At 41.0% G+C, this 15,056-nt stretch overlaps 1 protein-coding gene across 1 annotated transcript in view; it reads left to right on the top strand.

Moving 5' to 3' along the window:
• The first annotated feature begins 328 nt into the window (after window positions 1-328).
• Window positions 329-15,056, top strand: part of LOC106871359 (uncharacterized) — a 35,461-nt gene continuing 20,733 nt past the window's right edge. Inside the window, exons 1-2 of the mRNA XM_089351778.1 lie at window positions 329-767; window positions 6,075-6,156. Coding sequence (XP_089207904.1) covers window positions 568-767; window positions 6,075-6,156 — 282 coding nt within the window. The 5' untranslated portion in view covers window positions 329-567. The remainder of the gene's footprint in view (window positions 768-6,074; window positions 6,157-15,056) is intronic.

Raw genomic sequence — 15,056 nt, 5'->3', positions numbered from 1 at the left:
AGGCTGGTACAGCTTGGCAACTGTGACGTCGCAACTCATTTCTACAGCTGAATGAACTGGAACAACGTGAAATAAAGTGTCTTGCTCAAGAAAACAACACGCAGCCAGGTCCGGGAATCGAACTCACAACCTCATGATCGCAAGCTCGATGCTCTAACCACTGAGCCGTGCGCCTTCACACACACACACACACACACACACACACACACACATATACATTTATATATGTGTATCGGCGTTTATGAAATATACTTAATGTTGATAGGTTAATATGTGTCTGTTTAGACTGCTCTGGGTTTTCTAATTTTCTATATATAAATGTGACTGGTTTCAAATTATATACAACTTATAATTCCCTCAAGCGTGACTTGACGAAGTAGGTTAGGTAGACTTTACTTTCCACTAAATATTGTTAGTAATGACATCATTTTCTTTCACTACATTACAGATACTTTCTATAATAACAAACAACAAACATTAAGTGAAGTTCACCTGGAATACATAAGATTTTAAATCACTTTCATTCTTACTATTTTATCTACGAAATTGTTGCTGGAGAACAAAACAATGTCTCACCATTCACTCTGCTTATTTATACTGTATATTTTACATGGTATCCTACAAGTATCATGCTATAGCAATGGACATAATTTAATAACAAAATCCATATCAAGTACAAAATGTTTACAAGAGGATACCTGTTCATGTAATTTTCAAAATGGTACAGAAATTAATCTACATTTTCTTGATACTAAACAAAGACCAAGGTAACACCTATTTTTTTAAATATTTTATAACTACTACGTATATTATTACTTCACTTAAGTTGTTAAAAGGAATAGTTCTGTGTGACGCTAGTTTGCTACGTGAGGTATAATACTATTTTTGTAATCGAATTGATACCTGTCTTATGAATTGCACAAGGCACAATAACTTAAACCATAACTGGATATGTATGTTTTAACGATTCAAATTTTTAAAGACAATAGTTTGTTCTCGGTGGAACACAGCAACCATAGCAGAGGCCGGATCTGAAGAAATATTATTGAAATATGTTTGTGCCACTCTGTCTCTTTCCTTTACTCTGCTTCTTTTAATTTCTTTTCTCTCTCTCTTTCTCTGTTACCCTCCTCCCACGTTCACATAACCCATGACGATTTATGGCGGTGTCATTCTTTTTCGCGTTGTCTTCAGCCGCACTGCTCACGATTTTCTGAGCTTCTCGCTCTACCCCTCCCGTGTCCTTTCGGACAGTCTTCATTTCTCCTTTGCGTTACCCACTTTAATCTTGTCTTGCAGCCCCAAGGCTGTTTTGTTGTATATGTATTATTATCATTATTAATTGTTGTCTTCGTGTGGCCCTTAGCCTTTATTCTGTTTTGTCCCTCGTCCCTCTACTAACGGTCTCATCTCGAGCCCGTTTCGTTTTGTTATGTTTTGGTCTCATTCCCGGCAAGTTTCTTGCCGATGCTTCCAGAGTGACGCAATATTATCGATAAGGGCTAAAATTGCGTTTGACCCTCTGGCCGATAACTGATGAAGAGTTGGTGACATTCGGTGTTTTCTGTTCGCGTGTGTATTTAGTATATGTTCGTTTGTTTATTTACTACGCGTTTTTTAAAATTATGTGTGTGTGTGTTTTCGGTACGTATTAAACTATATAATTATGCATTCTTTTAGCGATCCTACTGATGAACTACGGATGATAAATTGATTTCCTCATTAATAAGGGAACTCGAGTATGAGATTAACTAATAATTTATTTTTCACTTCTATTCATTCTAGTGCCATTATCGGCGTGCCTTTAGAATTATTCTCTTTGTGGTTTGGGTTTAACTGCCCTTTTTAGCAGTCCTGTCAAGGGTCTTCTCTCCGTGTATAAATCTTTTATACACTCTTATATATTAAAAAATATGTTGTCTTATGACTTTTATAACGCATGCAAACCACTGTTAATAAATTATTCTAATTTTTTACCGCATAACTTACATATGTATGTACGTATGTGTGTATGTGTAAATAAATATATACAGGGTGCTTGTGTGGCATGGTGCAGAGTCTTGTCAGATATAAGGTCTTCCAGCAGCCATCCCCTTGACCCAGGGTAGCACTACCTCCTCCAGGGACTTGATGTAGACCTCCGTGTTGAATCTGAGGCCATGTGGGAAGATATAATGAAGAGAGATGGGCCTGTAGTTCCCAGCCTCTGCTCTGCTTCCACCTTTATGGATAGGACATATGGTGCCTTCCTTCAGCTTTTTGGGAAGTTTACCATTTGCAAGGAAACTCTGGAAGAGTATCCGGAGTGGTCCTGCTAGTTCTTGTTTACACGACTTTAAGAGGACAGCTGGGAAACCATCGGGGCCAGTTGCCGAATTTGAGCTCATTTCATTTATGGCAGCTATCACATCTTCCTCTTCAATGTCGATGTAGGTAATGGATGCAGTCTTTTTCTGCTGAGTGCTATTGTCAAAGAAATCAGCTGGGTTCTTTATCTGCATGTGACTCAGAGGAGAAGTGAAGACACTCTTGAATTGTGTACTGAGCACTTCACTTATCCATGTGGGATCTGCAGTCAGTGAGCCATTAGGCAGGAATAGGGATCCTATCTTATACTGTACCGTAGCAGTCTCCTTTGCAAATCTATAGAAAGCCTTGGGGTTTGTTTTTATGCTTTCTACTGCTCTCTTCTCCTTCTCTGCTCTCTCCTTTTCATGGGAGAGTTTAATTTTGTTTTCTATTTCTAATAGTGTTAATTTTAATTTAGCCCTTTTCCTATCTTCCAGTTCTCTATTTAACTGGTTTGAGACCTTTGTTCTGTGTCTCATAAGGATTTTCCTGTCTCTAGGAATTCTATTGGCATGTTTGCTGGTCTTTCTATATGGCACGTATTTGGTGCATATGTCTTGTATGGTTGACATAAAATGACTTAGTTTGAGGTCATTGTCTTGTATAGAAAGGCTGTCATGCCAGTTTTGATTTCGAATCTCTCTGCGAATTGACTTCCAGTCCGCCCTGTGGAAATTCAGGTTGGATATTGCTTGAGTCCTCCGATATATTGCATTTATGTTATCCCTTAGACGCATATATATATATATATATGTGTGTGTGCGTGTGTGTGCGTCTGTATGAGTTAGAGGTTAAACAAACATCTAAGAGATAATAAATATCCAATAGACTACTGAAAGTATACCTATGTATTTATATTTAAATGCTTACTGTTGTTGGTCAGTAGCGCAATTGAATACTAGGTACGAGTGGGGGTAAAGCAGAAATTTACCCAGAAGTTATAATGCAAAGAAGAAAATGGAGAAGATAGTCAATCAACAAAGATCATCCTGCGAACATTTATTTGGATCTATTTATTAATTAATTACAATCATATCCATATGTAAATAAATAAACAAGTAAATAAAAAAATAAATAAATGAATAAGAATAAATGGGTGAATAATACTATACTCTTACAGCTGTTTCTACTTTCGGGGTCCAACCTGCCAAGGTTTACACATCATATCAGTATTATACAGAGGCATGTATGTATGTATGTATGTGAAGATATATGTGTGTGTGTGTGTGTGTGTGTGTGTGTGTGTGTGAGTATATATATATGTGAGTGTGTGTGTTTCTGTATATGTATATATGTGTATCTGTCTTGCTGTATATCTTTGGCCTCTATCACCGCTTGAAAACTGATCTTGGCTTATTTACCTTCCTGTACCTGTAATGTAATGCTTGAACACTTTCCTATAAATTATATTCAATAATATATGTAATTGGTTACCTATAATCTGAGTTCTTGTTGTTATTGTATAGCTCCAGCTAAGTCCTAATTAAAGACATTAGGTACTCCAGTCGAGTTCATTTCGTCTTTGTAAAATAATTTACAACCACAACATCTAGTACATATTTTACTTTTATATGACGGTAGGGTGTAATTTGAATAACATGGCGTCTATTCCTTGCAGAACCAGTGATTCTCAACTATTTTTTACCTATGACTTCTTTGATTACTATTTTATTATGGTGGACCCCATCTAATCATTCGGTGTTGAAAAACTAGATTTATAGACACTTCTTTCAAAATTCCTGTTCTCTTTTTTACCAATTAACTTGTGTAGGTTGAACTATGTAAAATGTTCAAGAAAGAAACCTAGCTCTTTCTTGCAATACATACCAATACAGGGGCCATATGGACCATGGTTAAGAACCACTGATATAGATAGCAAGTAGGTTTGTGGGTGCAGGTCAGTCATCCTGGTTGAGTACAGTTATGATCGAATGCATTCCATCCATGTCCAGGGCCTCTTTTTCTTAGATGTAGTGAATCCGGAACTACAATATTGCGTGTGTAATTCTTTTCTAAAATGGAGTGTCGTTTAAAAAAAATGTACATAAGCACACAAAGCGAGTACAGAGAGGCCAGCCGCAGTCTTCATGCTCAAAGGGGTTTTATATACTTGAGTTTATGCATACATGTTCCTCTTCTCAGCCATGAATTAAGTCAATTGCTATACTGCAAGCAGCAAGGTTTTTAACTGAGATTCACTCCACTGTCTACATGCTGATTGTCCAAAGTATGTGTATCCGTCTATTACACTTCCATACAGAACCATAAAGTTTCAGAATGATTTTCAGTCTTTACCTGTTGCAGATATTTTTAATCAGGATTATGACACTTTTGATGATTCCCTCTTTTGTAATTGCAGCGTTATCCTGATAGTGCTGACATTTCCCAAATTCAACTAAAAATCAATCACGTTTTGTTTATCAGAAAATGGTAGGATCAGACTCACAATATTTTATTCTTTTACTTGTTTCAGACATATTTGACTGCGGCCATGCTGGAGCACTGCTTTAAAGGGGTTTAGTCGAACAAATCGTCCACAGAACTTTTTTTTTAAGTCTAGTATTTATTCTATCATTCCCTTTTGCCCAACCACTAAATTACAGAGATGTAAACACACCAACAACGGTTGTCAAGCAGTGATAGGGGAGAAACACACACACACACACACACACACACACACACACACACACACACACACACACACACACACACACACACACACACACGCATAAGTAGGATCTATTTTAAAACGGGGGCCACATTTTTCATTAATGTTTTATGTAGTGTTTTTGGTACGGAAAGACTTTCAAACTTCGTATACTTATCTATTTTGTGTTATAGAACAGAAAAATATTTTTGTATTCGAATTTGTTTCATGTAAAAAATTGTCTTATTTCGATAATTTCAACCAATCACTGACAAGTATTCAGTTGTTTATATTTACTCCTTTGGTTGATTAAGCGGTGTAAAGCGTATTTAATCTCCATACCTTCGTTTTATTTGCTTTTTTCATTTTAAATTTGCTCTAACCCTAACGTTAGGGTTAGGGTTAGGGTTAATTGTTTCAGAATCGTTTGTTTATGTAGTCGGCACTTAATGTATATCGGCTGAATGGACGTCAGTGATTGGTTGAAATTACAGAAATACGACAATTTTAACATGGAATAACTTATGGATTTCTTTTTTTTTAAAGAAGACGAGGAGAAAAAGATGTTTTATATGACACATTCTACCAGTGTTCCAAGTTTCAAAGTGTTTCGTTAATGAAAAATGTGGCCCCCGTTTTAAAAAAGATCCCATAAGTATATACAACGGACTTCTTTTAGTTTCTGTCTACCAAATCCACTCACAAGCCTTTGGTAGGCCTGAAGTTATAGTAGAAGACAATTGCCCAAGGTGCCACGCAGTGAGATAGAATTCAGAACCATGTGTCTGGGAAGCAAGCTTCTTATCACACGACCACACCTGCGCCAATTTCTTCGCAAAAATAACACGTTAAATACAGTTTATATAAACAAGTACAGATTGATAGATTACATCAGTTTTGCGAAATAGTTTTCTTAGCGTGTCAGTAAAGATGCAACACGGTGAACAGTTCTAAAAAAAATTATACTGCATAGGAGCCAATATTTTCACTGGAACTATTAGTCAATGTTTATATTTATAATTTTTGCAAACACTAGTACGTGTATCTAATATATATATTTTTCCTTTTCTTTTCAAAGATTCCACGCTGCTACAGAATATCAAACGTATTATTGGAATCCCTGTACAGGTTATACAGTCGGTGATAAAAAAGATGTTGCAGTAAGTGAATATACATATATTGATGTTGTTCTTTTAAATGGCCCTTGTTTTACTTACTTATGGTTTATCTTACATTATTTAATTGCTTTATCATTGCATTGAGACCATACGGCCATACTGGGGCACCACCTTGATGAGGTTAATCAACCACTACTTTTTTCTATAAATCTAGTACTTATGATATCGATATCTTTTGCCAAACCGCTAAGTTGCGGTAACGTAAATAATCCAACAACGGTAGTGGGTTGACAAACATATACGCAGACAAATATACACTCATCCACATACATTCATCCACACACATATATATATACATATGTATGTATGTATGTATGTATGTATATTTATGATGGACTCTCCCGTCGGTTTCGATGTATGAGGCTCCGACCACGTACACTCTTTGTTAGTCATAATGCTTATGTTGAATGTGACATTTAAGTCCCGCTAACGATTTACAAAGGCCACAGATGTTGCAAATATGAGGATTACAGGCTAGTGCCAGTGGTATATTTGCAGCCAGTTTTCTCCTTTACCTTGAAACCTGAAGCCTATTAATGCTGGTTGCAACAAGATTTTTAATACTATTTTGACACAACGATTTCCAGTTTGTTGGTTCCAAAGCTGTTCGCTCAGAGGTGTTGCGAGCTATCTTCATTTCTAAGAGGTTACTCTAGAGCTTGTCCTTATATCTGGCCCATTCTCAAGCTGACTTTGGTTATTTTTTCGTCACTCATTCTGATGACATGGCCAACCCAGCGCAATTGTGATTGTATAAGCTCTCAGTTCCACCAATGTTACACTTGCTAAAGAAGTCGGCATTAGAAACTCTGTTTTTAGTGAATAATTGCAGATTGTCCTTAGACAGTCTTTGTGGAAGATGTCTAATTAGTTAACGTTCCGTCTATAGGGTATCCACGATTCTGAGCCATACAAGAAAGTAGTAAGAATGGCTGCTTTATAGACCTGTAATTTGGTATCAAGTTTACCCCTTTCATTCTATAGGCGATGACGGACTTTGCCAAATGCGCTGGTTGCCTTAGCAAGACGGTTGACAATTTCATCACGAAAGGAAGCGCTCGAATTCACTTTATTATCAAGATATGTAAATGATTTCTCATAATCGTCAGGAAGATTATGAACCAGTGGCTTCTGCTTGACACTTCGAATCTGTTTAAGAGTAGGGCAAGATTGGTGGAGCACTTCCGTCTTTATGTTGATGGTCAAACCAAAGGCTTTACACGCAGCAGAAAACTGGTCTAGACGTTCCTGTGCTTCCTCTAATGAAGTCGCTACTAGTGCAGCACCATCTGCAAAAAGTAGATCACGAATGATGCTGGTGCGTAGCAGTATTCTGGCTTTGAAACGCTGATGATTGAATAGTCCACCACGTGTTCGAAACTGGGATTTGACATCACTTTGTATGTCGCCAAAAGCATAACTCAACATCACTGAAAAGAAGAGTGCAAACAAAACAGGGGCCATAACACAACCTTGCTTCGTGCCGTTTGTAACGTCGAAGGAAGCCGAAGATTCCCTACTGAATACGACAGTAGCCTTCATTCCCTCATGAAAGGAGATGATAATATTCAACCTCTTGCCAGGTGTACCAAGCTTTTGCAGAACTTTTCATAGTGCATGCCGGTTAACAGAGTCGAAGTCCTTAGTAAGGTCAACGAATATCAAGAACAACTCTTGGTTGTACTCACGTACCTTCTCCATGATCTCTTGAACGGAAAAGATCATGTCGATAGTGCCACGACCAGAGTGAAATCTGCAATGTGATTCTGGGTAGATATTATTTACAACATGTTTGACGATCCTGTCAAGAATGAATCGAGCAAGAATCTTACCAGCAATAGACAGAAGCGACATTCCACGATGATCATCACAGTCACTTCTGTTTCTTTTGTTCTTATAAAGATGTTGAATTGAGGCATTTTGGAGTCCTATGGTACACGGCCTACCATCCAAATGTTTATGAAGAGGTCATGCAGTTTCTTAAGAAGCTTCTGTCCACCATGCTTGTAGATTTCAGAAAGGACAGCATCCCAGCCAGGCGCTTTACCAGAAGAAATCTGTTTAATAGAGTTTATCACGTCCAGGAAGGTTGACTCCAAAGACAGTTCCGCTATTTCAATGTACTGTGGAATAGACATTATGAGTCATGAAAAGGTAGGAGTAACACTGTGCTCTTGAGGACCATATACTTTATTGAGACCACCATAAAAAGCTTTAGAATCCTTTCTGCCCGCAGCTTCTTGAAGTTCAATAGCCGTGAAAGACCACCAAGCCTGTTTCATCTGCAAAGGTTCTCAGTTTCTCTTTTAAGCTTTAATTCGCTATTTGGAAAACCGATATTTTATTCTATCAATGTATGCGTAATATAAAAACATTATTTATTGAATAAATGCTTTTTAAAATACCCGTATAATATTTGAACGTGGGATAGCTCTTTTACTCTTTTACTTGTTTCAGTCATTTGACTGCGGCCATGCTGGAGCACCGCCTTTAGTCGAGGAAATCCACCCCAGGACTTATTCTAAGCCTAGTATTCATTCTATCGGTTTCTTTTGCCGAACAGCTAAGTTACGGGGACGTAAACACACCAACATCGGTTGTCAAGCGATGGGGGTGGGGGGAAACACACACACACACACACACACACACATATATATATATATATATATATATATATATATATATATATATATATACACGACGGGCTTCTGTCAGTTTCCGTCTACCAAATCCACTCACAAGGTTTGGTCGGCCCGAGGCTATAGTAGAAGACACTTGCCCAAGGCGCCACGCAGTGGGACTGAACCCGGGACCATGTGGTTGGTAAGCAAGCTACTTTAACACACGGCCACCCCTGTGAGAAGAACCTAGAAAGTTGGCTAATTACTACTAAAAGACGAGGACAAAAAAAAAGTTACCGACAAGTACTCGAAACCTGCATCTTATTCACACTTTCCAAACATTCTATACCACTAAGCCAATATATACACAAACAAGTTGCAGGAGCGACTTCAACAGTGACACACACACACACACATACACACATGCACACTCGTGCATACACATAGATACACATACACACAAATAAAAGGCAATGAATGCGTGTGTGTGTGTGTGTGTGTGTGTGTGTGTGTGTTCACTGACAATTTTAATGTTGAAGTGAAACTGGTAATACTCAAATACAGAGGTCCCTTAACGGTACTACTTAAATACAGGTATTACGTACAAAACATTTTAAATGTATGCTGTGTGGACGTGTAATGACACCCTAACCCCAAAACTGACCCTAAACCTTATAAACTAAACCTTCCCTTCATATCGTTACGTAGATCCATCAGAACCTGTGTATATAAGTAGTGAAGTGAAACTAACGGTTTTTGTGTGTTCTTGAATGACTTACAAACATCTACGCTAGAATTGTTTTTGTTTCAGTACACGATCTCAGATCAAGTCACTTGCTATGCAAGCACATCTCTGTAAGTTTTTAAGATCACTATGGATAAATACCAACACAGACTTTTTCAGGCTCTCCAATATTTTAGTTTCTGAACAGAAACAATCAGGGGAAGGGAGTGGGGTTGCAAAACATTCACAATTTCTCAAATTTTCTTTTTTATAGCATATAAATGTATTTATGGGGGGAAATACTAAAATACATCAAAATATGCGAGAATAATAAAGAAACGATATTATTCTTATTAGATAAAGTATAAACAGAGAAAGGAGGAAGTTATCAAAAGAGAAATGATAGTGGAATTTTAAAAAAAAACAATAACAAAAGACGAAAAGAGGTGTACGAACAAGGAAGTGTATTAGTTTGGCGCTCGGGAAAAATGAAAAGGTCTTTTACGTTTCGAGCCTACTATACTATACTATACTATACTATTTTCTAGATAGATAGATAGATAGATTTCTTTATTAGCCACCACACAGGGCTCAACACAGATGGGACAAATACAATGTAGAGTTTTTCTTTTCGAGGGGACGAAAATAAAGTTTAAAAAAAAAAAGTGGGGATAACGATAAAAACAAGGCATCGAAAAAACGTTTGAGGTATGTACAAAAAATTTAAAAAATAAACAATACAAAACTTCCCAAGAAATGGGGAGGTTATCCGTGGAAAGAAAAACCTAAGACGAAAAGACCACGGCAACTTCGGGCATTAATGTCACAAATTGAAAGAAACTTTTATTTACGAAAGAAACGTAAGTAACTCTCTGCTTATAAAGTTTACGGTTCTATAGAATCATGTTCGAGGTGGCTTCGTCATTTATACGTGCCATTCTTGCTACATGTATCCATCTTTTTTCGAAACATTTGCTAGACAACACTTGCCTCTCTACTCTCACATTCCTTTTCAAATGATACTTGAAAAAGTTGATGAGAGATTGACCAGAGAGGAGAGTGTTTGTCTCTAATCCTTTCAGACGCGTCCACCAGATACATTCTTTCGCCATAGCCACAAGTACGATAAAAACAGCTCTTCCTTCCCGTTTAAAGGAAGGAGGTTTGACGATAGACTCGGTTGATAAACCAACTCGTCCCATACGTGACAGCAGTCGTTCGACATAAGCCCACAGGTCGGAAATGGTTGGACACTGCACGAGTGCGCGCAGAACGGTCTCGTCGCTCTGACCGCATCTCGGACAGGTCGGCCCCGTATTTCTCGAACCGTGTCTGTAGACCTTATCCCGAACGGGTAGCGCTCCTCGGTAGCACTACTAGGTCAGGGATCTCTGGAAGTTATCCATAGGTCCCGGCCCGAAAGTCGTCTTGAACAGGCGGGTCAGGTATTCCTCCTCGACGCCCAGGTTCGCCTCGAGATTGTCGTCGTACCTCCCCTCCACTAATCCCCAATAGAATGCGTTTGTTGTGATGCAGTCGCTCAAGGTCGACCCGGGACGGCAGAGTTGCTGGAGAGCAACGCGATACTCGCGGTGCCATTCGCTTTTCCTCGGCCTCTTCTTGATCCACGACTGCAGTCCGGTTATGGAGACGAGCTGCGGGAAAGCGCATCGCACAAACGGTGACCACACCTGCTCACCGTCGTCTACGTAGAGCCGGAGATGTCGTAGTCTCAGCGCATGTCTGCGCATCATCAACCACGGCATACCCAGCCGGTGTTGGCAGAAAACGGATCGCCTGACCATCGAACGCTTCCTTTCCACAAGAAGCGGAAGGGGATGCGCTCCAGCTTGGTGATGGTTGGGTCGGGACAAGGTACGACGGTCGGGACAAGGTACGACGGTCGGGACAAGGTACGACGGTCGGGACAAGGTACGACGGTCAGGCGTAGTTGATGATGGACGCGATGTACGCGTTCGCCACCTCCGCCCGACCTTTTAGGGACAGCTTCCTCTCGGCCCATTGCCGGCAGATAGTGGCCACCCTATTCGTTATCTCGTCCCAGTTCTTCTCCGTTTGCAGGTCCGTACCAAACCAGACTCCGAGCAACTTGACCGGCCCGTCCGTCCAGCGTCCCACTACTGAGGCGCTGCTGGACGGTATGGGTTTACTTCTCTAGGTGCCGAGCCGCAAGCCCACCGACTTTTCCCCGGTTGATTTTTGCTCCCGTTACCGCTTCGTAGTCTTTCAGCGTCTCGCTGACCAGCTCGATATGCTCGTGGCTAGACGCTATGACGTTGACGTAGTCGGCGCATGCCGACACACTCGCCCGCACCCCAGTTCTCGCGGGATGCCCCTCAGCTTCACCATCTTCCGCAGTAGTGGCTCGAAATTCAATACGTACAGAAGCGACGGGAGGGGGCATCCTTGACGGACCGAACGTGCAATGTGGAAAGGTCTTCATAGATGCCTATTGACGCGAACTACCGAACGGATGCCTCTGTACAAGGCAGCCATCCAGCCGCGGAAAACGGGACCGAAGCCGGCCACTATGAGGACAGCCTTCAAGTATTGATGGTCTACTCTATCGAAAGCTTTCGATTGACCCAAATTGATCAGGGCTCCACCCATGCCAGGTTCCTTAACTACCCTCTCTATGATGTAGCGTATCAGATGGAGGTTGTCGTGGATGCTCCGGCACGGCGCACGTTTGCGCCTTGCCGACCAGTTTCTCGATGACAAGCGCCAACCGCTTGACTAACACCTTGGCCAAAATTTTCAGCTCTGCATTGAGCAGAGTGATGGGCCTAAAGTTATCTATGACGCCCCCTTGTTTAGATCTTTCTTCGGCAGCGTTACGGCTCCTCGGCTCATAAAACCAGGAATGCTCCCGTTCTGCTGCCAGTTGCTGTCCACTGCCAACAAGACGTCTCCAAACAAGTCTGGCATATAGTTGTAAAGCTCGTAGAGCAGACCATCCAAATACGGAGATTTGTCCCTCGAGCATCCCGCCATTGCGTCCCTCACTTCCGCCGCCGTGATGGCACCTTCGCAGCACTCTGCCTCTCTTGCCGGGAGTCGTGGTAGGCTGTGCAGGTAGGCACTGAAGTCCACCCTGCGTTCTCGCTCGCCACTCATCCCGAATAGTCGGGCAAAATGCCGCTGAAACGCCTCGCACATCTTGCTCGGCTCGAGCAATTCGCGCCCCTCTTCGTCTACCAGAGACCGGATGGTGGCTCTGTTGCCCCTTTGTACATCCGCCACCCGGGCCTCTCACGCGACTCCAACACTTTCGTTCCTTAGAGCACGCATCCTTGCCCTGACAGCACACCCTTCGTGTTTGGCGTTGAAGTGTTGGTCTAGTGCCAACCTCGCCGCCAAATCGTTGGATGCGATGTCACTTCTGATTTCCTCTTTTAGCTTCTTCACTAGGTCACCCTCTATTCTGTTTCTATCTACAGCTAGTACCTAGCTATATCTAATTGCTTCCGCCCTTACTGCTTTCTTGAGGGCAAACCACCATTTGTTGTTGATGATGGCTCCCGTCAAAGCCCTCTTTACTAACGTGCTAATCCGGTCTCTGAAAACCTGTCTCGATGGGAAAGACTCGTTTAGTTTCCAGTAACCAGGACCCTGCCTATGTGCCTTATCTAAGTCTAGCGTACACGTCACAAGTTTGTGATCCGTGTAGCTGACTGTATGGAATTGTGGACATCCTAAGCTATCTCTATTGTCCTATACAGTATCCTATCTAGATACGATCTCGACGACCCAATGCAGTTGCTCCATGTCTACGTTGGCACATTTGGGTGGTCGAATCGGTACCTGTCAGACAGCTGAAAGCGTCTGAGCAGGTCTCAGAGGCATTTGCAACCCCTTCTATTGTTGTCTCTCCCCACGTATTCTAGATGCATGTCCAAGGTAGCATTCTAAACGTCAAAAGAAATCTGACCGACCTGTTAAAGGAGGAACATAGACTGCTAGCAGCCGAAAAGCGCACCCATCGCTGCCGTAGACATCCAGGACAACCAGTCTACCCTCCGGGTCTATGAATATCGTCTTTACTTCGAGATCCAAACTCTTGCGAAAAAGAACCGCCGTACCACTACCGCCCATCCTTGGCAGACAGGGAGAAAAATAAATGTTAAACTGTCCGCCAAACATGGACTTTAGGGCCCGCGGCTCATGGAGTGTGGTCTCACTTATGGCTACGATTTCCAAGTTATGTGACTTGATATCATTTAAAAGGTACCCTTGTTTCCAAGGGGACCCCAAGCCACGCGCATTTACACAACCAATCTTGATCATGATTCTATTGAAATAAGTGCTTTAAAGTACAAAAAGAAAGGAACAGGGAGTTACTTACTGTTCGAAAGTTTTGTCTCCTCCTTTGATTTTTCATCAAGGAGGCTGTTGTAAAGTTTTTTGCACAAATATTTCTGGCAGCCCCCTACCGCATTGGGGTAGAGAGATTTTATTGTGTGGTGCAATGTTGGTGTGATGTGGTAAATTTCTATGTGCTTTAGTGGTGTTGTGTGTTGGTGATTGTTTGTTTTAATGTCGTTTTTTGTAATGTTTGTTTTTGAGATGATGTATTTCATCAACCCTGTGCTTGTAGTGTCTATTGCTGTGAGTATTGTTTTTGTTCTGTTATTATTGGTGTTGTTTGTGTTAGAGTTGGAAGTGTTTTCGAGAGTTGTGAATCTCCCTGCTTTGTTGGTGTTTGTCTTTGTTCTGTTTTTCCCCTTTTCCTCCTTCCTTTTCTGGCTATTTGCCATTCCTCACTACTTTCGTCTTCCGACGAAAGATCTGAGGAATCGGAAGGGGGTAGGGGCATGTCTTATGGATTTGTGTTTGTTTGTGTAAGTGGTTGTGTTGTTGTTTTTGTTGTTGCTGGTTGTTGACTTTGGGTGGTCGAATCGGTTGTGGTGTATGTGATGTGGGGGAAGGGGGATCTGTTTCTTCGTTTGTTATTCTTGCAGTAGTTGTAATTTTTTCAGTTGTTGATGTTGTTGGTTTTTCTTTTGTTATTTTTTTTGTGTGTGTGTGTGTGTGGAAGGCCGTGTGGGCAGCAAGATTTTTTTTTACAAGTTTTGTTAGTTCTTGTTGTTGGTCTTTATGGCAGTTGGGCAGTCCTTTTTGAGGTGTGTCTAACTGTCGCATAAATAACAGCGAGGCCGCCTGCTCTCTACCACTACATATAATTTTTTGTCGCGTGATAAGCATATGTATGTTGGTATATTGCTTATCGATTCCTCATTAATGTGGAACAGGATTTGCAGTGTTTTTCCCACCCAGTTCTGCTTTTCCGAAACAGTAATTTGAAGGATGTTTATGTCCTCCATGTCGACACATATGGCCGATAGCCACCATAGTGTGTCTATCATTGGTGGGGCATTTTTTATGGTAACCATTGTTACCCTCTGCCCAAGGTAGCTGGGTATCATGATGATGTCTTGTGTATGAAGAGTTATCGTTGAAAATGGTTTTGCTACTTTTTCATTTCGAAATATTACTTGGACTTGGGCAAATTTATG

The sequence above is a fragment of the Octopus bimaculoides genome, chromosome 1, assembly GCF_046866305.1.
Source record: "Octopus bimaculoides isolate indiv1 chromosome 1, ASM4686630v1, whole genome shotgun sequence".
In the NCBI taxonomy this organism is placed as follows: Eukaryota; Metazoa; Mollusca; class Cephalopoda; order Octopoda; family Octopodidae; genus Octopus; species Octopus bimaculoides.
Note: the sequence above shows the minus strand (reverse complement) of the source record. Positions and strands in the feature narration are given on the sequence as shown.